The sequence below is a fragment of the Stegodyphus dumicola genome, chromosome 6, assembly GCF_044657685.1.
Source record: "Stegodyphus dumicola isolate Sdum_Otavi_A_Nest chromosome 6, ASM4465768v1".
In the NCBI taxonomy this organism is placed as follows: domain Eukaryota; kingdom Metazoa; phylum Arthropoda; class Arachnida; order Araneae; family Eresidae; genus Stegodyphus; species Stegodyphus dumicola.
Window position 1 is genome coordinate 71,707,477 of NC_140773.1, and position 25,475 is coordinate 71,732,951.

At 31.6% G+C, this 25,475-nt stretch overlaps 1 protein-coding gene across 1 annotated transcript in view; it reads right to left on the reverse strand.

The window, feature by feature from the left end:
- Nucleotides 1–25,475, reverse strand: part of LOC118196555 (enoyl-CoA hydratase, mitochondrial-like) — a 52,417-nt gene that overhangs the window by 2,061 nt on the left and 24,881 nt on the right. The window contains exons 4-7 of the mRNA XM_035368016.2: nucleotides 20,495–20,594; nucleotides 19,108–19,212; nucleotides 16,016–16,135; nucleotides 6,544–6,611 (exon numbers count right to left, since the gene is read on the reverse strand). Of these exons, the coding sequence (XP_035223907.1) occupies nucleotides 6,544–6,611; nucleotides 16,016–16,135; nucleotides 19,108–19,212; nucleotides 20,495–20,594 (393 nt within the window). The remainder of the gene's footprint in view (nucleotides 1–6,543; nucleotides 6,612–16,015; nucleotides 16,136–19,107; nucleotides 19,213–20,494; nucleotides 20,595–25,475) is intronic.

The following is a 25,475-nucleotide window of genomic DNA, read 5'->3' on the forward strand; positions in this document are numbered from 1 at the left end:
ACATGTTATCAAAAATCACTCCAGCCAAAAAGAGCTTTGAACAAATAAATGAATATATTATCAACTGTTTCTATGTGACAAATAGTCGTGTACTTGACTATAGTGTGCAGGTTCAGAATACATCTAGAAAATGTTCTGCATTCTATAAATATTCATGGATCTTACAAATGAAGTTGACATAATTTTTGTTGATGTACTTTCCAGATATACTTTTAAAGAAATTCAAGTCTAAAAGGAGATTGATTTATAGAAAAATTTCTGGACTTTTATTCCAGTAGTGTCTCTTCATGTTTAAAAAGTGATTGACTATCGCAAGTTATATGCTTTTAGTGTAACACTGAAAGTTGAATGAAAAAGGTTGTTTAGGCATGTTACCAAAGCATTATTATTATTATTATTATTATTATTATTATTTTTTACATGCATGATTTTCAGATTTTATGTTCGAATTTGTTTATGAGTGCTTTTTAAAAATGGTGGACGGTACACGTACGGCAGGACTTTCACAGCTCAGTAAAAGGAAAGTAAATTAAAAAATTGACTAATGCCAAAATAAAAGAGTGACCTTTTGATTATGAAAGTACAGAAAATGAAGACTAGCTGCTAAATTATGAAAAGGTGATACAGTACAAAGTCCGAAATCCGGACTCGTCGGTACTTCGGCGATTCCGGATTTTTCCAGATATTAGATCATCAATTTAAATCTGGTAAAGATGGCATGCAGAAATTATACAATTAAAAAATATTAAATCGTAATTTATGAAAAAACGAACAATTATGATCTAAAGGGTATCAAAATTTACAAAAAAAGCTTAATATTTATATGTTTATTTTACTAAACATTTCTTTCAATGTAAGTTCTTAAAGTTGCTTCCAACAAAAATTCAAAAAATTCCCTTTTCTTATGTCATATACAGTTGACTTTTCAATGCCATACTCCACACACAATTTTGAGACAGATATGCCTTTATCCATTTTTTGCAGCAATTCCACTTTTTGTTTAATAGACATCGAAACATGGTTTTGCTTCGTAGATTCTTTGGCAGCTCCAGAATTGGAAACTCTTTTTGACATAATCAAAAGCTTAGTTTTTATAAAATTGCTGTAATAATAACAGTCTGCAAAAAATAATAAAGTGGATCAAAATATAAGATTAGGGAGCAGTGCAGTCTGCTACATTAATTGAAATGCCTTAGAATCAGTAAAGATAATTTTAGCCTAGCTTAATAGCGTCCGTTATACATTATTGGCTGTGTATCACAAGATTGGTGACGAAAGCCAAGCTGTTTCGTTAAATTTTGTCTTGCTCCTATTGCGTACCGAATTAAGCCTGAATTGTATTAGTTTATTATTTACTATACCTACGTTTATTTCTTGCACATGCTTAAAACTAGTCTGAGCTCTGAATAAATAAACTCTCACACATACTTAAGGCTTTATCTAGGGCCGGCACTAGATACCACCTTTGGTACAGTCTTTACGGGTCCTAAGTTCTGCTTAGTTCTAAATTTTCACCGTGCCTAAACTTTGGATCCCAGTGCTTTCCCTAAATCATAAAAAACTTTTCATCCCTTAATTTTGCCGCTTGGCCCAAGAACCAAGGCGTTTGATTACAGAGTACCTTCGCAATAAATTGCAATTACCTCCACATCATCGTTAATGAAATTGAAATAATTGAAAGAAGCATTCGCTAAGGGTGAAAGGAAAAGCTAAAATTAAAAAAAGTCGCTAATGAGTCCTCATTGTTAGGACACAGAGAGTACAAGCAGTTGTCACAATAGAAGAGCGCTTAGTCCCCCATTATGACTTGACTGCAGGTAACTTTCCTAAATTCTGTCGTCCGGTGCCGTAGCACTAAATGTAATCTTTCGGCCTATGAGTTTCATTAACAAAATCTATTTTTAGCATATGAAAAGAAAGTTTTTTTTGAAATTTTCCTTGTCAACATTTCTTGGAGCATTTAAAAATCTATAATCATCGCCAAGCGTAATGGTATAAAAGGTTGCCACACCCTTGTTATTCAATTTCCTAATATAAAAAAAAGTTTAGATATTGCTGCATGAGCTATTACTGAAGCTGTCATGTATTGATAAATATGCAGTGATGAAAGCAAAATATAATAAATAATGGCTCGCCAGGTCGGCATCAAGGATATAAAATAGGTGAATGTTTAGATTTGAGATAGCAGATACTCGGCTACGAAGCCAAATTATTAATCTCACAAATTTATACTTGCATGATTGTTTTTCCATAATGAGGTATTTAGTGCATAAGTGAAATTAAGAATCAGAATTTTTAAGTGAAAATCTTCACGTGCTTTATTATGGAAGGAAAAACAAATACGCATGTGTTAAAAAAAAAAAAAAAAAGTTGTGGCTTTTGAGGTCCGGATTTTAGATCATTCCAGATAATGGACATCCGGATTTTGGACTTTGTACTATACTAGAGAAAGATACTGTCAGAAAGTAATAATCAGAAAACTGAACAAATGAAATGTGTTACATTTCTACGGGACATAAAAATGAAATTGTTGTGATTTAAAATATATTACATAAAGCAGAAGCTTTCAGCAATAATCAATTATAATATGTTTACACCTGGTCTAGATTGGCAAGATCAAATACTTTCATATTATTCCTTGGAGAGAAAAGCACTGAACTGGAATAAAAAGTTGTTCTTAAGTAACTGTAATTAGTTTACACGCCCTTCATAATAAATATTCTGGAAATAAAATATCACTTTACATCTACCGATTCAACGTTATAAAATCACTTTTGCCATTAATGAAGGAACAAAAGTACATGCCAAAGAACTTCAAATATACTGTTTAAAAAAAGAGAATTTGCAGCTAGCAAAACAAAAATAGTGCAAATCTTGTTCCTATCAAGGCAAACACACGGATGCCATGTATGTGTGCCATGACTACTCAGAAAAACCAGGGTAATGCTTGAACTGGTTTGAAATATACCATAAGTGATGACATAGTAATGCAGTACTATTTTCTACAGAAATGACATTCCGTTAGCATTCAGCTTATAATCTTTGTATTCTTTTCATGCTTTTCTATTTTATCAATTTTGTATTATATATAATTTGTTGTTTTATAATCTTTAGAGATGAGAATTTGTTCATTTTGCTTCAACATTTTTAAATAGTAGGAATAATTTAATAATGCTAGTGACCAATATCTGTACTTTGTGCTTGCTATTTGAACAGATTTTCTACATTTTTTTCATAAATGTGACTTTGTATTGTCATACACAGGTCATTTCTTTTAATTCTGTCTTTATGCAATATGTTAATAATTTCTCAGACTAATGATCAGGTGCACTACAGCATAAGTGATACACATACGACATGTTAATCTTGATGAGCTGCTGACACCATAGAACACTGAAAAAAAATTAAACTAAACATGAAAAATGTTTTTTCATTGTTCGGGTTTTATTAGTAAAATACATGGAACATTTTTAATCATTAAAACACAATTTTGTAATCCAGCTTCTAAGGATGGAAATATCCTTTTCACTGGCAGTGAATGTGTTAAATGAATCACCTTTTGAAAATTCTGTAGAATTAAACAGGAGAGCTAAGTTAACTTCTGAGAAAAGATATTAGATGAAGAATAATTAACAAATAAAAAATTATTAAAAAATATTGTATATGAAAAGATAATATTCAAAATAATTGTAAACAGTCACACAAGTACAATACTGAAACTGAATAAAACAAAGCAAGGCTTTTCCCATATTTTGTTTTTTCATGTTTTGTGAAAAAAACTGAAAAACAAATTGAAGAAAAAATCATGTGTAGTCCCTTCTTCAAATCTCTTATTGAATATCATTGTCAGACATATTCTATTAAGGTGAACACTTCTAAAAAAACTAGTTTTTTGGATCGATGGGATGGTTTCACTATAGCGCGTAAATAATCCTCCCAACAAGAACCAGATATCAAAATTAATTGCTTAAAACAATAAGATTAATAGCATTCAATAGCTTTTTTTTGAAGGGGGAAGGAATATCCTTGAAACTATCTTGGTCCACATTTGTTTAGGAAAGTCAGGTGACTTTAAGCAATAAGTACATTTACTTACACCATGTGATGTAAGTAAATGAAAACTACTTTACCCGCTTTTCAGGGAAGGGTTTATTTATTGCTGCAGAATCATGTTACTCCAAGCTCAATACTTTTTTCCAATACTTAGTACTTCTTGCTTTCATCACCACATGATCTTCGACATACTGCAGCTTGAAAACTGAGTCATGCAACAATACCTAATTCTCTTTTCTTTAAAAAAGTTTTTAATATTAGTAGTTTAATACCACCATTTATGCTGACATTACACTTGGCCATAATTACAAACTTCAGCTAATTTGACTGTGAAGATTTGAGGGTGTTCTCGAGGAGAGCTGTAAATTAGAAATATCTTTTCGTATGCAAAAAAACAGATTTTGTAAGTGACATTCATAAGCCAAAAGACTTAGTGCTTTTTGAATCAAGAATAACTTATTAAATTAAGACCAGACCAGTTTCCAAAGCTGATGTGGCCATACAGGGCAGCAGTTTAGCTTATTTGATTATGGCAAAGCACTTGAGAACTATCTGCGTAAGGGAAAGGATGCCTTCATGGAGGACTTTCTGCAGAAAATTGGCCTGTATACACATTACACATGGGGAAACTATGAAAACACCCATGCAGCCAGCCCATTCGCCAGGATTCAGATCCCTGACCAAACTACCAGTGTTCAGTGACTTCATTGCTCAACCGCTGGTGGGCTCACAGGGCAGCATAATTTAGAGAAGCATCAAGAAACAAAATAAAGGCAAGGCTAAATCTATAGAATTTAGAGAAGGCATTGGAATGCAAAATTTAGGGGCATTAAAATTTTTAGAATTCAGGGAGGGACTTGGTAGCAGAACTTCAGACCTGCAGAGACTTCATCAAGCCACAAAATGTCTAGCACTGGTGCTGGACACACCTTAAGTATATGTGGGAATTTATTTTTTTTCACTACTCAGCCTTAAACATGTGCAGGAAATAGCTGTAAGTATAATAAATAATTAAACTAATATAATTCAGGGTTAACTTCATTAGTATGCGAAATAAGCAAGACAAAATTTAGCAGAATAACATGTCTTTAGTCACCAATCTCATGATACATTGTGAATAATGTACAGCTGACACTAGCTAAGCTTTATGGTGATAGCCGCGAATTTTGAGGTTTTCAGTATTGGAAACAAAAAGCAAAATTTCCAGTTAATCGAAATTGTGAAGAAATGTGGAGAAATGGTGGTAATTAACATTGATATAACAGAAGTTCTTCATTGTGATGACACTGCCCCAATCATCAGTCAACTAATGGACAGTAAAATCTGTACTATGGTTCTAAATCCAGAAGTTATTGATACCAATAAGAAATGGCAAAAAGGTTGTGAGAACGACAAAATTGTGATTGACAATTTAGTGGGAATTCTCAATACAACAATTAAAGGACTTCAACAATGGAACTTTGAAACAGAAAAAGAAATTATATTTATCCATTAAAACTAAACAGAAATTATATTAGTATAAAAAATTAAGGAAGTTAAACTACTTACATTGAAAGAAATGTTTAATAAAGCAAACAAATAAAGAGAGATTTTTTTAAGGTTATAAATGCTTTATTGTTTCAGAAATCAATTTCTACATGCAATTTTATTACATTTAAACTGATGATCTAATATCGGGGAAATCCCAATTCTGAATTGCAGAACTCCCAGTGAGGTATTGTAATTCTATACTCAGTAAAAATAAGTATTTATGCTCAATATAAAAATTGCAGAAACAAGTAAACTTCAACAAAGTTTATGCAAATGTACCAGTTGGTAAAAAATTACATGCCATTTTGAATTTAAATAGCAAAATAAAAACCTCAGATGTCTTGATATATTTTTATTTGTATTAAGTCCTCATGACTTTTTATGACAATTACTTGGGCTAAATGTTTGCCACTGCATTTATTAATCTTTCATAAACATAAGTATGTGTTTAAGGGTAAAACAGACAGCACTAGGCCTCTATAATGAAAGCTCGAAATATTAGATATAACTAAAGGGAAAAAATAAGATTAGAAATTTCAATTTCTTTTTAAAGGACTTGTAAAAATAGTAGTGGATATATATAAAATAAATTGTTTTAAGTGAAACTCTTAAAACTATTCAAGAAAACACACCATAGAGCTGATTTTTTGGCCTGCTCAAGTATACAAAATTATCATGATCAATTCTATCATTAAGAGCATTAGCCATAACAAGGTACAAAACCCATGTTTAGTTGAGAAAGTGAATACAAAATATGAACTTTGAAAAGTGCATTATGTACCATACTCTATTTTTTTACATCAAATGCAGTCCTTAATGTGAAGATTTCTAACTTCTATACTATCCTTTTATTTTGTAATAAGTACATAAAAAATTGAATAAATGAATGAACTACAAAATGAAAAATAAAATGAATGAATCAAGTAAAAAAAAAAATCACAAAATGTTAAATATACATACTGTAGCAAATGTAGAATGAAAATAACGTTTTTCAATTTTCAAACCTTCTTGAAGAGTAGTTTCATATGCTGAAAAGGGTTTTAAAAAAAAGTCAAAATATAATGCATTAATAAATTTTGCAAGCTATTATTTCCATGAATATCAAATTTAGCACAGAATAATATATTACTAATTTCACTGAATATTATAATTACTCTTAATTATCCATTAAATTATTCCAGCTTAATTATTATTTACACATAATATACTTCCTTGTTTATAACACATCTCCACCCTCACAAATACATTATCAAAAATGGGGTGGATCTCAAAACAGCATATTTTTCTGGATTACTAATTATTCTAGAAAACTGTCACATTACCATATTCACTGATGCACTAACAAAAATGGGATGGATCTTAGAACGGCATATTTTTCTGGATTACTAATTATTCTAGAAAACAGTCATATCAAAATATTCACTGATGCACTATCCATGTTTCAGAATGATAGATGAAAGAAGAAAAAAAAATCAGTGTAAATTTTGTAAGTTATGTACATGAAGTGACGATAATCTGTAGCATAGCCAAAATATGGCTGCTCAAACATGTTCAGTACTCTCTTCCCATGCATGTGCACAATTATTTGGGACTGACGTGACTAAGCACTGAGAATAGAAATGTTCACTGCTTAACTTTATGCATATTTTTGTGCTCATGAAGTCCCTCAAACTTTGAGTTATATTCCAACTTCAAGGTCATAAACATGTTAGTTGGCAATATAGGCTATCAGAGGTTAGAGAGCATTTGACTACATTATTTTAGTATTATATTGGAATATAATGTATAGCTAGATATAAATACTATATTATTACACAATTATACATTGGTGATATGTTATTTGTGTAGTTTGCCAGTTAATATTAACATAAACTATATATGTTACACAAATATGCTCGTTTATATAGCATTTACAAGGGGTGATCAAATGAAAATTTGCGAAACGACAGGGGTGGATACAAATGTAGATTTTATTCAAAATATACACCATAGGCCTGAGCACAACGATCCCACTGATGAACAAGCCAGTGGATTCCTTGTTCCCAAAATTCCTGTGGCCGTGACGAGACCCTGTCCTTCACAGCGTCCTTGAGTATGTCATCTGAGTTGAAGCGTTTCCAAACACATGGAAATCACAGGGCGACATGTCCGGACTGTAGGGCGGATGGTCTCCCACTTGAACTTGGCCAGTTCCACGTGTGTGACTCTGAAGACGTGTGGATGTGCGTTATCATGGAGCAAAACCACACCCTCCGTGATCAGCCCCGGTCTTTCGTTCTTGATGGACCTGTGTAGGCGTCGAAGTGTCTCACAGTACACGTCTGAGTTAATGGTTTTTCTGTGCTTGAGGAATTTCACAAGTAACGGACCTTGAACATCGAAACCTGCTGACGGCACGGCTTTGAACTTTTTAGGGGAAGGTGATGACGCATGCTGTCCTGCTTTGTCTCTGGCTCGTAGTGATGGCACCAGGTCTCATCACCTGTGACGATCCACTCCATGAAAGCGGGGTCTTCCTGATTACCGAAACAAATGTAGCAGTGCTAGTTGCAGTTTCCACTTAGCCCCATAACCAGTTCCTTTTGCTGGTCAGTGAGCTGCTTCGGAACCCAAGCGGCACACACCTTCCGTGAACAATTGTCCACATGGTTCCATAGCTGACATCCACATTCATCATTCGCAATGTGACACGCCGATCACTTCTCACTAGATCGTCCACCTTGTCGAGATCGCTCGTGATGGCACTGTTTGCCTGGTCTGGTCTCGGGTCATCACCCACACTCTCATGGACTGCACGGAAACGGGCACTCCATTTTCTGACAGACTTGTCAGTGGCACATTTCTCCCCATAAACTGTCACCATCCGGCGATGAATAGCTGCCGGTTTCTCACCTTCCGCTGTCAGAAATTGGATAACACCTCGCTGCTCCTCCATCGTCGAATTTTGCAATGCGAACGCCATCCTGGCCTCATACGAACTGCCACATCATTTGGACGCCGCTTTTGATAAGAGCTCTGCTCTCTCCTGCACCCGCATGCTCTGATCCCAGTTAGAGATTCCAATCGCATCCCAAGATGTCTTGCTACGTTCTCTTTCTGACAGCGGAAGGTGAGAAACCGGCAGAACATGCAAATATTTAACTGTTACGTTTTTATGTCCTTTCGTACCTTTTCATTTGATCATCATCCCTTGTATTATCCACACTTTCACATAGTCATGATAAACTGTGAAACATATATATTTTCATGAAACTGTGTCATTTAAAAAGTTAATGTTCCTTCCTTTTATTCATGACTACTTCAATTACTTGCTACAAGTTTGTACTTTTCCACTTAGCATACCAAGCATTTTTGGCACCATGCTGACATATCTTGCAGTTTTTCCACCATATATTTGGCCAGATATTAGATGAAATGCAATGACTGAGAACAGCAACATGAAAAAACTCTGTGATTTCATAAAATCGTCTAAAAACCCATTGTGGGGGAAAAAAAAAAAAAAAAAAGGGTGGGCTTTCACCAGAGGCGGGAAACATGCAGCCTCCATCAAGTTTGAAAAATCTAGTTATTGTTTTACTTATTCTGAGGTTGTATTAATGCAATCAATACTAATCAATTTAGAAGGTGAATCTCGACAAGCTGCAATTAAAAAAATTGAAAGCATCATCAGCAGACATTTTTTAATGCTTTTATAAAGAAAAGTAACATTGCAGTTGCTGTTACTTACAAAGTAGCACATATACTTGGAAAGGCAGACAACGTAATGACATAAAATAATTAAAGAATGTACTGTTGAAGCCGTAGGTATGTCAGATCTGGGAAAAGTTGATAGATACAAATAATTGCCTCTTTCAAGAACTAAAACAGATCATCAGCAAGAATTAGCTGAAAATGTAACAGAATAACTTCACAAAATAAAGATGTTTATTTTTCAATTGTTTTAGATTAGGGGTCTTCAACCTTTCACGCCTGAGGGCCATATCAATAAATTCACAAAGATACGTGGGCCACATGTCTGTCAAAAAAATAGTATAGTCAGAAAATTTATATAAAAAAGGAAGGTTTGTTTTGCAAGACTACAGTTTATTTTAAGCGAAGAGATAGTGTTACAGACAGAAGCATAGCTAGGGTTTTCAGCACTTGGGGACAACCAAAGATTTTGCGCCCCTTTCTGTGTGCCAAGAGTGGCAAACATTTCATTGTAAAATTTCATAACATCAATTTGGCGCCCCCTGGATGCTGCGCCCGGGGTCAGCTGTCCCTCCTTGCCCCACCCTAGCTACGCCACTGGTTACAGATTTATATATACATATATATACATTGGTTCCAAAAAAGTTAAATGGAAATCAAATTAAAATGTTTTGCAACTTTATCTAACTATAAAAAAAAGTAAAGATGATTGTACAGAACAATGTTACAAAATGCATTTAAAAAAAAGGGGGGGGAAGAAAAACCTTACTTTGGCAGGAGATGGTAATTACTTTAGTTTTAATCAGTGTTGTTGCAATTTGTAAAATTTCCTCCAAATGTCTGTCAGCCATGTTCTTGTTTTCGATTTTAGGATTTTCATTTTACGAAAAAGCTGTTCACGTATGTAGGTACTGATATGATCACGTACTTCGAATAAAAATCTATTAATGTTGGATTTTCAAGAAACGTGCATTTTACAGCAGAGTCACACTGAAAATCTATAAATTCTAATTGAAGTTCAGGTGGAACACTTCCAACATCTACTGAAAATGACAAGGAGAATATTCTCATAAAAATTTCATTTTCGTGAAAATCGGAAAATTTGCTTTTCAATTACTCTTTCAAATTTGAAATGCATTGCTCATAATTTTTTGAATTCCATGTTGTAGAATTCTTTACACACTCCATCGATTTTGGATAGTGAGTGGAATTCTTATTTAGCAACTGACTTTCCCACAGGATTAATTTTGTCTCAAAAGCTTTCACAAAGCAATAAAGATTACGAATAAGTAGATCTTTTCCCAGTAAGCCCAGTCCAAACTGTTGAGATGACTGTAATATCGACAAGATATGCAAAGTCTCTCAACCATTTTTCACCTTGAGCATACTGACAAAAAATTGACATCTGTTGCAAACTTGTTAGAGATAAGAATCTAACCTTTTTATGGAATTGAGATTTTATGAGTAGTCAAATTTTTTATTTTTAAAATTACATAAGATAAAGTGAAAATTTTGAAAAATTCATCATTCTGAGAAACTTTTATCTCAAGTAATATCAGACCTGTCAATAAAATGTTTTGAATATCAAGAATAAGAGGGAAAAAAATTTTTTTTATGACAAAAAGCTGACAAAGTAATTTTTCTTAAATTTTAAATGTGGGGCCTTCAGCGGGCCACACGTGGTGACGGGTTAAGACCTCTACTTTAAATGAAAACATTGATAAAACTGACTCTGAGCAAGTTTTACATTTTATTCATGCTGTAACTAAAGATCTTCAGTGTTGCGAAGAGCTTCTTGCACTGAGTACACTAACTGGAAGAACTTGTGGAACTGACATTTTCGAAAACTTCAGAGAACTATGCCACTGGATTACAATTAAATGTCAGTAATTTAGTCTGTGTCTGCACCGATGGCGCATCTTCCATGAGAAGTAAAAAAGAAGGATTTGTTGGTTAAATAGGAAAACTTGAAAAAACTGATATAATTTCATTGCATTTTGCATCATCAAAATCTTGGCACAAAAATAACCATTTTTCAAGACACTCTGGATCGAACTATATTCGTGTAAATGCAATGCATCATCATGAATTTTGGCAGATGCTAAATTTAGATGAGGAAACCTACAATGTTGATCTACCGTACTGTTAAAAGGTTTACTGATTATCAAGAGGACAAGTTTTGATAAAAGTTTTAACTTTATGAGGACAAATTTTAAAATTTATCAAGAACAGGAAAAACTATGTGATCTATCGGATGACGCATTTTGTAGAAACACTGCACTTTTGTCTGATATTATGACAAAACAACTTAAATATTTGCCTGCAAGGTAAAACAAAGCATATATATGAAATGAGACAAAAGATACAAGCGTTTAAAAAAAAATTAACATTTTAGATAACGTTGCTCTCTTGCTCGGATACATATGCAGAACACTTCCTGGAGCTAGCAAAAATGTAAAAATAAAATATTCAATGAATATACAGGTATCTTGGATTTTTTAATAGAAGATTATACTACAAGATTTTCGACTAGCACACTTCTGCTATGAAACTGCCATTTCAACCACCTTTATTAGATATATCGAAAGCTCCTATGGGCCTACAAATGGAGTTATCCGAGTTGGGGGAAGACAGTATTCTCAAATCCATTTTTGAATGCTAAAAAGGATCCCACAGAAAACTGGAAAAATGCTGTTGAATATCCATGCCTATGAGAGCGTGCACACTATTTACTTTCCTGCTTTGGAAGTGCTTACTGCTCCAAGTCACATTTTCTCTCATGACAAAAATTAAAACTAGTTTAAGAACAAAAATTACAGATGCTCATTTAGAGGATCTACTAAGGCTGCAAGTTATGAAGCTTGATCCAAATATTCAATTACTTTCAGGCAAGAAACAAATGCAAATATCCCACTTAATTAAATTTTCATCAGATTTTAACATTATTTTACATATTGTTGCTCTGTTTTTTTATTTATGGCTTAATATTATTGCTTTTCTATTGTTTTCCTTTATAACACAATGAATTATTAAAAAATATTTCTAATTTATTATTTTTGTTTGAAACAGTATTTAAATATATGCAGTTGTTTATTAAAGAATTATTAAAGATTAATGTTATAAGTTATTAGCCTTATGTGAACACAAAAATATTTTAAATTAAAAATTTTTATTTTAATAAATGACTTAATTTTTTTGGCATTATTTCTATATAATGCAATAAAGTGAAAAACTATAATAATTTCACAAAAGTCACATTTGCAGGTATATCAACTTATGTGGCCACTCATAATAAAAAGGCTCCCCACCTCTGTTTTACACTATTTTATTATTTATTTATTTTAAATAAACTTTCAGCATTTCCCACAATTGTACAGAAGATAACACGGAATTCCTGAATATCATTCTCATATCATTATAGCAAATTAGCTGTTGTGGCACGATTTGTTAGACGTACACTAAGGTTAGCAAAATTTAATATATGTAAATTCCTGACACCATAAATAAATTAACCAACAGTAATGAAAGTAATGCCTGATCCAATTAATCATTGTTTGTTCTCAAACACTTTTTTTTTTTTTTTTTTTTTTTTTTTTTTTTGCATCAGGAATAAAGGCTAGAGCCAATTTAAGTGAGGAAAACACCAAATCAAACAAACATCACCCCCTCCCAAATAAAAAATGCCAAGTGGAACACAGTTTCAATGGACAAAACCTACAAGTTACAGATCTTAAAAAATATTGTTTTATACTAATATTAGCAAATACTAGATGATACATCAATGCTAATATCCTTACTGAATCTACAACATCATTATGCAGTTTTGATTGAAACCATATTCAATTACAAATAAATTGTCTCTAATGAAAATAACTTACTGATTATGCTTAATTTACAAATAAAAACTTTAGATCAATAATAAAATGGTGAATCTTAACTGAAATTGAAGGTAATGTATAATTTTTAACATTATAATTAGGGATACAAGGAATTAAACAAATGAGGAAAATATATTTTCTTTGCCTTATTGATGTAAAATATATATGTGTTCACTTTAAAAAGCTCAATGTAGCAAAACAGTGATATAGCTTAATACCATCCAATTAAAAAATTAAATAATTTTGAAACCATCAACATTCACATTACAGATTAATTTGGTTAGATTAGATTATCTGAATATGGCAAAGTAGATAAAGGCTACATGCCTAGAGGAAAGGACATCTCTGTGAAGGACTCTAAGAGAAATTGGCTCATATTCATCTGAAAACCATGAAAACCAATCATGCAGGCAGCCTGTTCATCTAGGATTGAACTCAGGTAAAATTCCTAGCATTCAGCAGTCATATCCACTTAGCCAATCAGGGAGGCACAGGTTTATTTGACTTTGTATATATTAAATAATGTACATACAAACTTTTAAAGCATAACAACTTATACTACTCTGGCATGAACCAAAATTGGAATGATTACTAAATATTCATACTGATTAGGCAGAAAATAAATCAGCTGCCTGCTATAATAACTTTTATAATAATAAAAACCAATAGATAATTATTGAAATTTACAGATATATAGGTACATCATGCACAAACATTACATGCTCTCTGAAACTGATACCACAGCCATTTTTCTGATTAGAAAAAATATTAATCATGACTTCACACCAAAGTAAAATCAACCATAGCAAATATTTCATGATATTACCTCATCTGTTAGAAATAATTTGCATGATGCAATATAAATGAAAAGATGCAATCTGGTGCACCGCGCAGCTGAGGCATTCCACATGAAGGCCTCAGCGCTGGTCAGTCTCGCCCAGTCCTGGTGCAGTGACACATCTGCTTCAGGCCCCAGCCTGACAGGCATTGCTTAACCCTCTGCAATCAGCTCTGACGATTTGAGCAGGTTTATCAAGTTTGTCTGTTACTAAAGTTCATGTAGAAATTGTACGGGAAGATTTTTTATGCCCTTAATTTCAATATGCATCTTACTGTTCTCTGTGGAAGGTAGAACGATCTAGGTGTTCAGTATTTCGGCATTTGATGGCTCTACAGGGCACATTTCATCAAACAGAATTTGTGTAATGTGCTAAAGGGTGCTAGGTACTGCTCCAAGAAAGATGAAAATAGAAAGAAAATACATAAAATAACTCACATTTAGTGTGAAGAGTGTCAATTTAGATTATGTTTAAAAGCCATGTTTCAAAATTTATCATACGCAAAAGAGCTCTGCATAATAATAATAATATGTGAGTAAAAATAACATTGCTAGTTTTATTTCTGAGGTCAATCTAAACAATTTGCAAAATTTATAATGACCTAAAACTTTTTGACATTTTAAATATTTCTCTTGTTGGTATGTATGTAATTTAATATAAAGCAACATTGATTTTTCCTTTTTACATATTTTATATTTCTTGTTTTATTGTAAAATTTCTGTACATATTTTTGCAACAAAGTGTTAAAAATTAAATTCACCTTAAAATATTGTATGCATTTTATAACTTGCAAATTATGCCAACCGAAATTTCGTGTTCCATATTATATATAATTCAAAACCCCCAAAAGCAATTAAAATGCTTATATTATTTAAAAACTGTTGATAATATTGTGAATAGTAATAACTGTAGACAAAGAAAATATTTTTAAAAAATCCCATATTTCAGAACCAGAAAGTATGGAAATAAAGCCGTATGCAAAGAGTTAACATACCTGGATATTAGTTGTTTTTTTTTTGAAATATTAACTCAGAAAATATTAAAGCTTACTTTTGTTATCTCACTTGGCTGATTTGGCATTTATGATTTTAACTGCCTTTTGAATAGGAAAAACTGCTTAATGATATATTCATTCAAAAAGTATATCATTAAAAGAAACAGATTCTAAGGATTACTGATGTCAAACAGAGAAATCCAGAAGTATTTCACAAAACTGATTGCAGATCTTATAAAAATGCTGAGTACAAAAAAGTAATAATATACATAAAAAAAAAAAAAAAAAAAAAAAAAAAAAAAGAAGAAGAAGAAGAAGAAGAAATTCATAAAAGTGCAGAAATTTAAAAACTAGATTCTGGAAAGAGATATTCTCATGTTTCACCATAATAAACTTCAGCAATCTTAAAAAATAAGAGATTTTCTTTCAAATAATTCTGGCACTAATTAATTATCCAGTACCTGTTGGAATACACTTAAACTTTAACTATTATTATTACTAATGACTCTGTTTATGGACGGAATGCTTTTCTTATTTCAATTTCACTTTTGATGCCAAGATTGGAACAACTAACGGAATCTGCATGAGGATCATCAAAATGGAAGAATAAGTAGCAATGTGGTACACTTTGTCATCCCTCATTTTATTATTTACCAGACTTAATACAGAGGCAGAAATAAGCTGTAGACAATACCAATCTGTTTGTTGCCATTTTGAATGCAACTGCCAAACAATACCCCAAAATAAATAAATAATAATAAAACAAACTTCATTATCAGAGAGCACTAACAAACTGTTTGTAACATGCTGGTAGATATCAGATAACTAGTAGTAAGTGCCCTTACTTCCTTGGAAATTTTATTACTAACTTACATATGAACAAAAACTGTTAAACAGATTTCTCATTGATAAAAGAATTACTGTAAACAAAATGCATAAGCTTCATAATTTAAGAGCACTTCTGAATTGATGTTAATTCTAAAATGACATTTTAAACTAGAATAAGAACTACACAAAATTTCAATACATACCATTATTAACAGAATCTTTACAAATTGCTACAATGAGTTTAGAGTTTGTACATATTTTTTCACCCAATTTTATTGCTTCTTCAACAACTTTATCAGCAGGGAAGACTTTACTTACTAAACCTACAAAAGATAAAATCATCTACTAAAGTTTTTTTGTACAAATTACTAAGCTCTACTTTAAGCTACAGTTGGATTAATCAGGGTACACTACGATGCCATTTCAAATTTCTGAAAACTACTGTGGAGTAAAAAGCCAGCATAGCTCAAATAATTCAGAATATTAATGGTAACATATATATGCATGCATACACACATATTTCCAAACAATTGCATTATGAAAGCAAAATATATTCTTTTAAACCTATTAAAAAAGTTAGTTTATGTTTTATAACATTATATTTGACTGTTGCCTACCCTTTTTGATTTCTCAACATATTTAAAAATAATTAAATAACTTAAATTTAACTTGCCCTTTTTTTTAAGGGAGTGGTAATTTTTGGAACTACTGCATTTTTCTTTGCTTACAACTGAAACTTCAGCAAGAACATTTGATATTTTGGCTTTACACTTAACCCTTTAAATATTAGATTATAACTTGAAGTATATTAAAAGGTTTTACAGATGACGAATTACTAGAAGAAAGGGAATGATTCATGGAATGTAAAGAATTTTGGTAAACTGTTCTGATTGTCATTAAAATCTTTAACAATGGAGTCTTTCGAGGACTTTTTTTTTTAACCCAAAAGTTTTATAAGTATTTTTGGGTAGTGAAAAATAATTTCATGGTTTGAGCAACATTTAGTGTTCAAAGCTGTTCTACAATCTGTCCTTACCTATATAATTAAATGAACTTTTAATAATGGGCACATGGAAGAAAATTAAAAGATTAAATCAGTTTTGTGAATACTGGGTATTCTCATCATCTTTTAGCTTGAATACTTTAATATTTGCCTAACTTCTCTCAATAATCTAAAAGTTTTCTCAGTTCTCTTGGTTCCTCTCCGACTTCTCTCAATAATTTAAAAGTTTTCTCAGTTGTCTTGGTTTCTGTACGACTTCTCTCAATAATATAAAACATTTTAAATCTAGTTTAAATGTTTAGTTTATAATGTTTAGTTGTTTACAAAGAATGTTTAGTTGTTATTTCTGAATAATAAATTGTTGCACAATATGTTGCACGTATACAAGTAACTTATGAAAAACTGTCTTCTCTAGCAATATATGGTGAAAAATCCCTAAATTGGTCATTTTCAGTAAATCTAGTAGCCACAAGCGTTATTCAGTAGTTGAGGAGATCTGTAAATTTCCAAGAATCTTTCTTAGTACTGCCCTGAGAAAGATTCAATATAAAGAAGTAAGGTACAAGTCGGTATTGAATCTCTATTAAATGAACTTCTAAGTCAATCAGTATCAGCTTAATTTTTTGCTTGATCTTAGCCTTATATTTTAGAATCTTCAACAGCTATTAGGTCACCTGGACATTCTGCACTTTTTTTCCCCCAAATGAAACTATGTTTTCATATGATTATTTTGTTACTGCTGATAAGGATAGACACTGATTAAAGTTGAAGTTTAAAAACAGTTTTTTCTGCTTCCGTTGCATTAGACATGGTGTAATATAACTTTTGTTTCAGAACAGTGTTAAGAATAAATAAACCAAATTAAATTTTTGTCATATTACATGCTTTTATTTTTAAAAAGGAAAAAAAAAAAAAATGCAAGTCAGACTGCTTGTAAAATTTATGTTTATATGGGCAAAGTGCCATTTTTGATGATGCAGTTCACCACTCTTTATGACCATTTTCTATAAACTAATTGAAAGAAGTGAATAAAATTAATAAGGACTAATTAAAAGAAGTTACCACTAAAAATTCATGTTATAGTGTTTAGGAACTACGAGAGACTAAATATTTCAAAACGTACAGTATGTGGAAATTTCCAGAAGAGTGGGCATGTAAGTTGGTATGATATATGGGTACCCCATAATTTTAATAGAGCAGAATATACTTGCTCGAATTTGTTATGCGATTTTTTGCCAGAGAGAAACAAAGAAGTTCCTTTCTTTATTATAGCTCATTGCTGGAGATGAGAAGGGATACTTGCAATAATGTTGCATGAAAAACATCATGCCAAAAGAATCTTCTTTAGGATCATTGAGAGGGCTGCAGGAAAGAAAGTGTTGCAAAAAAGTAATTGTGTATGGTACATCTACAAATGAACTGTATATTATGAACTGTTGCCATAAAATCAGACAATTAATTCAGAAAAATAATTCTTCCACATGGCTGAAAGCAAAGCATTCAGAACTGACAAATTATCAAGATGACAACACCTTGCCCCCCCCACATTTTGATGAATGTCAAAGATTTATTGAGTATATTGTGATGTTTTGCATCATCTTCATCCTGATTAATTTGTCTGTTTAGATAACTTTAAAATTCTCTGAATAGCCTGCAGTTCACTTCTTTGGAGAACTCAACTTCTTTAAGAATAAACCTAATGATTGTTTATTTATTTACTTAATTTTCCAGCTGGAGAGATAGCAAAAAGTCATAATAAAATGGTGCTTACGTGACGAAATTTTGGTGAACTGAAAAAAATTGAAATACGGTGCAATGAAATTTCCTTATGTTTTTGCACAGTTTCATTTATATTTATCATCAGAAAACCACAGACCTTTCTGGATAACTCAATATGTACACTCTGTTTTTTAAAGCTTTTTTTTTTTTTTTTTTTTTTGTCAGAAACCTAGATTTAGTGTGTTTTAGAATGAAAAGCTGGGAACTCGCTTAATTTTAGACCTGTATCCCTGTGCTAGCAGAAATAATTGCTACTATCACTATGAGGAACATGTCTATAGCTTTGTGATTTTAATAAAGGGAAGTTTAACTTTTACAAAGCCTGAGAATGCAATAAAATGTATGCATACATTTAACAAAATACAAATTCTTCAGTGACAATGGTGTGTTCTTTTGGCTCTGTACAAATGCTAACTGAGTATATATACGAATAGCCTGTTTTTTTCTGTAGTCATTCACGATTATGGCATTAATATATATAAAAACTATACTAATGTATTAAAAAATAATCACCCCATTTCTCAGCTTCTGCAGCAGTAAACTGATTTCCTGTGAGTACTATTTCCATTGTTCTAGACTTCCCAATGGCATGAGTCAGTCGCTGAGTACCACCAGCACCTGTTAGTATTAAATAAATATAAAAATTCATGTGGCAAAACACACTTTTACAAAAAAAAATTATTATTATTATTAACAAAAAATAATATAAATAAAATGATTTGGTTAATAACATTTAGTAATTAGTAAAAATCACAGTTTATGATTAATATCAAATTTTTTAGTTAGTGTTTCAATTAGTTTTCTAAATATAAAAATACAGATGCTGATGTTAAGTTAGCCACAAAAATATTTTTTAAAGAATATTTATGATATTCAGAAACTAAAGACAAACAAAGGCATTTCTATTATTGAACCATAACTTCAAAAGAAATAAATTAAAGTTGTATCAATAATGCCATAAAAATTCAAATAACAAATATATTTTCTTTATGACATCAAACTGTTTACAAAGAATGTTTAGTTGTTTTTTAGCAAAATATGCAAGAGATATCTATTTAAGGTACAGAAAGGGGGGAAAAACCACTCGTATTCATATTACATATGGGAGAGGGAACCATACATGCAAATAACCTATTCACTAAGATTCAAATCCGAACCATGCTAACAGTTTCAACAATATTATTCACTCAGAAGCTAGTGAGCATATAAACAGTCATCTAAGTGGTTGGAACTGTGGTATCACACAAATAAAAAAAGCTGGAATGTATCAAATGATACAAGAAAAGGTACAGAAAGAATATTTTACACAATTTCGATTTTCTTTATAAAATTTTTTAAATATCTACGTTAATGAAAACTATGTACGCATATTTAAGAATAAACTGCAATTATGAAATGTGTCTTAATTTATTCATACAAACTACAGAGATGTAAAAAGAATTATGAGTTTATGACGAAAGCACGTGGAGTTTATTAGCACTTCAAGGCTCCCTAACAATTAGAAGACAAGCAATTTTTTTTTTGGGGGGGGGGAAGACTGATTTCTATTAACATAACTACTTCATTTAAAAATTTTTTCTTGTTAATGCATAATTATTTGTATTTTCTTTCTGCTTTTCTTAAAAATAAAACCTTTAACTTGAATTCAATATTTTGTTTTTACAAGATATCGTGTAAGAATTTAATTAAAATTAGTTCATCATTATTTTCAGCCCATCGTCAATAATGAATTATCTAATACAAAAAAGGGTCTTCTTCCTTAGTATAAAATTGCAACAAATTTGTACAAACTTTGGTAACTCGAACTATATAATAATACATTTTGAAAATACTATCTATAATTCATGTCCCCCTAGCTTGAAGAAATTTAAATGTTTATATTAATTTATTTTTATCTTACCAGGAATTGTCCCAATTGAAATTTCTGGCTGGCCAAACTTAGCTCCATCTCCAGCATAGATAATGTCACACATCATTGCTAATTCACAGCCACCACCAAGCTGTAAGGAGTAATGTTTTCCAAAATTTAATCACATAAATTAAATTTTAATTTATCATAAATTTAAAAGTATTAAATCATTTATGTCATTAGACATAAAATGATTTCAAATAATAATCTGCTTGGAATGCATTCCTATTAAATATTTTATAAATTTATTTCATACTTGAGGTACATTAAAAAAAAGGGGAGAAGAGACAGAAATATACGTATAACTTTACACATAAAATATAATACACATTTTTAATTCAACATTACAGTTGTTAGCAATACATTCATATATTATAAACATATAACATTACAGTTGTTAGCAATACATTCATATATTATAAACATATATAATTCATTTGATAGTTATATTAACACATCTTAAGCAGGAAATGACTAAACTTGTTTTGAGCATATTGTTACAAAAAGGTGAGAGACAAAATTCGTTTTCTATGCATTATTGGCAGACTACTGTTACCAGTGACACAATGGCTTTTTATAACTTGACTTTTTTAACAGCACATTCCTAAAAATGGAACAGGATAGAATAAAATGTGATGAATTGTGTGCAGATAGTTTGCCGAATTTTTCCTGCAAGAACAAGTTTAATGATGATAATTTTAGTGATGACAAAATTATACAATGTCCTAGGACATTTTTCTGACCAAGAATTTTAAGCCTGGATTCAGATGATTCTCATTCTGAAAAAAAAAGAGTGATCAAGACAATCCACCAATCTTGGAAGAGTTTTTAAGCTGCTAAGGAATAAATATAGGAAACGTTCTAGATAGTGTTGCATATATAGTGTATATGCTTCACTACATATCAAACTTACCACCAAAAGCACCACAAAACAAAAGGTGAAAAGGTAATAAAAAAACAAAAAAAAGCTACTAAAACTGTATCAGTGTACTGTTAGCCTGACATTCTCAGCTACAAGCACATAAGGGTCTGTGGTCATTGATAATGATTCTGTCCCATACCATGATAGTGCATCTTGGATATTCGACACTTCATGGACATTTTCTTGACGTTACACATTACCATTCTCATACCAGATCAGCTGGCATCTACAAGCCAATGACAAATTGAAGTTCCTTTTATCTGAGAATGTTACATAAGCCCAGTTTGGTTTAGTCTGACTGTGATGCTTACAACACCATTGCAGACAGGCGGTATGGTGCTGCTTGAACAACGAAACACATACAATAAATGTACAAGTGAATAATGCTCCTCCTTCCAAACGTCTGGGTACAGTCTTTTTTTTTTTTTTTAAAGATCTTCTGTCCTGTAGCAGTCAGAAACTCTTTCACCACCAACTGAGCTGTAATGCACCAATTTCCTTTTGCTGAACAATCAGCATTTGGCATAACTTAAAAAAACTGAAAAGCTACACAGAAGGCCCCAGTTTACCTACATTTACTGACAATATTTATGAATGGATAACTTTAATGATTTATTTAAAGCTGCTGTGCATAATAATTTATCAAAAGTACAAAAGCTTCAATATATATTATCAGCCCTTAAAGGCGATGCACTCCGAGTCATAAAATTAATTCCAGTTTGGGATCAAAATAATGAATTTGCTTGGTCATTGTTGGAGGAAAGACTTTCAAATCATAGAGAATAGGTTTCTGCCTACATTAAGTAATTTATGCCATACCTATCTTATTCACAGTGAATCTGCTAGTACTTTACTAAATTTAGTTGACACTACCTTCGGATGTACAATATAGTTAAAATTTTAAATGCATAAAACTGATGGGTTTCTGGATACAATATTTGAGTCTTTTGTTACAAAAATCAAATCTGTCAACTAAATGATAGTTTGAAAGTGAATTTGGTAAGAAAAATAATGTTCCCAAACTGAACAACTTAAATGAATTTAAAAAAAATCATGTAAGAACATTAGAAGTGTATAGAGTTTCTAAGAACATGAACCAAAAGCAGTATTCTAAAGGTCAGTATTGTAAACATGCAAAGTCATCTAAGTATAGTTCCTGTCTGGATAATCATATTATATATAAATGTCCTATTAAATGTTTCATTCAACATGTATCAGTGAATGAAAGGGTTGCATTTCTAAAAAGGCAAGGATTGTACTTCAACTGATTTTTAAAATGTAGTTAAAACACTGTCGTGATAAGTGCAGTTAAAAACATAACACCTTGATTCAATTTGAGAAAAGAAATAACAATTCATCTCTTTGTGTACATTCTCAAAAAACATCCATCTCACCGAATAATGCTAGTGAACTAAACATTTCAGATGAATTAAATCCAAATGCGATTAGTTTCGAAACTAAAAATGCAACTCCAGAAAACCAATCATTTGTCTGAACAACTTAGGAATGTGAAACGTAAATCTTTCTCAGCACTAGAGCAAATGTTCCTTTTCCAAGGTCAAAGTACTTACATATTGACTAATGCTGTAATTAAAGCTTGAATGGAAAACAGGAAAAAAAAACAACATTTTGGCAATTCTTGACTCAAGCAGTCAAGTCAGCCTGATTCGAAAGGAAATCATGGATATGTTACAAATAAACCAACAAGCAATAAATGCCTGTATATCTTGGCCTGAATAACACAATTTTAATATATTGTCTAATGCTGTAATTAAAGCTTGAATGGGAAACAGGAAAAAAATAAACATTTTGACAATTCTTGACTCAAGCAGTCAAATCAGCCTGATTCGAAAAGAAATCGTGGATATGTTACAAATAAACCAACAAGCAATGCATGTATATCTGGCCTAAATAACTCAATTTTAACTGTTAAAAGTAAGCTATTAATATTAGTGGAAAATTCAAATGATGATTTTAAGAGAAATGTTGAATTTTTAATTGTAGATAATACTACTGAGCTTACTCTTTCGAAACAAATAGATGTGAACAAAATTTGTTATGCTGACCCAAATTTTTACAGACCGACACTCTTCTGAAAGCTGATGTGTTTCATCTCCTACTCAAACCAAATCAAATTACAGGATGAACTGACTGTGCTACAAGAGACAGGGTTTGGCTGGGTAGTGAGTGGGTCTATGAATTTAAGTAAATAAGAGAGCTACCATTGCGGATTAGTCAACAATTTTGAAGGTTTAGATAATCAATTAACAAGTTTCTGAGAGTTAGGATCCCTTGGTATTAAAGATACCGAATTGAGAAATGAGGAGGATAAGGCTCTAGAGATGTTCAATGAAACAGCGTGTTTTAAAGACAGATGATATGAGGTTCATGTACCTTGGACAAGAAAATGAACGGAACTCGGAGAGACAATTATGATGCCGCAAAATATCAACTTTCAAATCTTGTTAAGAGAATGAAATGTGATAATTCCCTGTATTTAGAATATTGTGATATCTTGAATAATTATTTGAGTGAGGGAATTATTGAGAAAGTGATGAGCTCAGTTAATGAAGTGAATAAACCTTTATATTACTTGCCCTATGCAGTTGTAAGATAAGAGAACATAACTGCCAAGGTAAGGATTGTTTTTGATGGAAGTTCACCTGAAACAGGACAATTATCTTTAAATGACTGTTTGTATCAAGTAGTTAATTTAAACCCAAATATATTTCATTTATTGACATTCTTTTGCTTGAACAAGATTGACTTCTTGGCAGATATACAGAGAGCTTTCCTGCAAATTCTTTTATGTGAAAAAGACACAGTGAGATTTCTTTCCATTAACAATATGAATAATTTATGTGTGTATAAATTCAAAAGAATAATATTTTGTGTCAATGCAAGTCTTTGTTTATTAGTGGCAACCGTTAAAAACATACAGAGAAGTACTGGGAGAACTTTCCTGATACAATACAAACACTTGATAGCTTTATTATGTAGATGATCTTGTTACTGGTAGTGATGACATTTCTTTCATCTGCCTTTGACATTTCTAAAACTGCTGAGAAAATAATGACAGTGGTGAATATCCTTGAGAAACGAGATTTCAAATTCTCATAAGTTAAAAATGGAGTGGAATGCTGAGGAATTTATGTAATTATATCCAGAAGATTTAAAGGATATACTGCACAGGGTTCTCAGCCTTTTGTGGGATTCATGTGGTGATTACCTATCCATAGAAATGAATAGTTTTCGAGAATTTCTCCAATAGGCAAGGAACATCAAACAGTTTCTAATAATGGCTCCAGGAAGAATCTTCGACCTGTTGGGTCTTCTCACACCTTTTATTATGCGCTTCAAATACCTATTCCAGGAGATCTAGCAAAGAAAACTTTCTTGGGATGAAGCTTTATCTCCTAATATAAGCGAAAAGTTGATGTGGTGGTATAAAGAAGTTCCACGACTTAAACATTTAAGGGTTCCCTGATACATACTTGGTTCTATTATTGATCAAGATGCAGAATTGGAAATTCACACATTTTCGGGTGCTAGTGCTAAGGCTCATGGAGCAGTTCTTTATGTTAAGTTAAAGGTTGAGAACGAAATCTTAGTCAATCTTGTAGTTTCAAAATTTAGAGTAGCTTCTTTAAAGAAACTCTTATTACCAAGACTTGAGCTTATGGGTGCTTTACTTGCAACATTAGCAAGTGAACTGAAACTAATTATATACAAAAAACAAATATCAAGAATATTTTTCAGGGTTCATAGCCACATTTTAGTTAAAAAAATAAGCACCTATAAGCACTTTTCAAGCACATTTTAAGGAAAAAAAAAATAAGCACTTGTCTAATTTCATTATACACAACTGCATAACCTTAATTAGACTTGTAATTTAAAATATGAGAAATGCAGTATTTATTAAGAGAGAATAAGCATTACCTCAACCATGGAAAATAATTACTTTTTTTTTAAATTTTAAATAACAGTTCAATTTACAGAACTAGTTTACAATGAGAGAAAAAAAAACTATGCAGAAGTAAACTATATTAC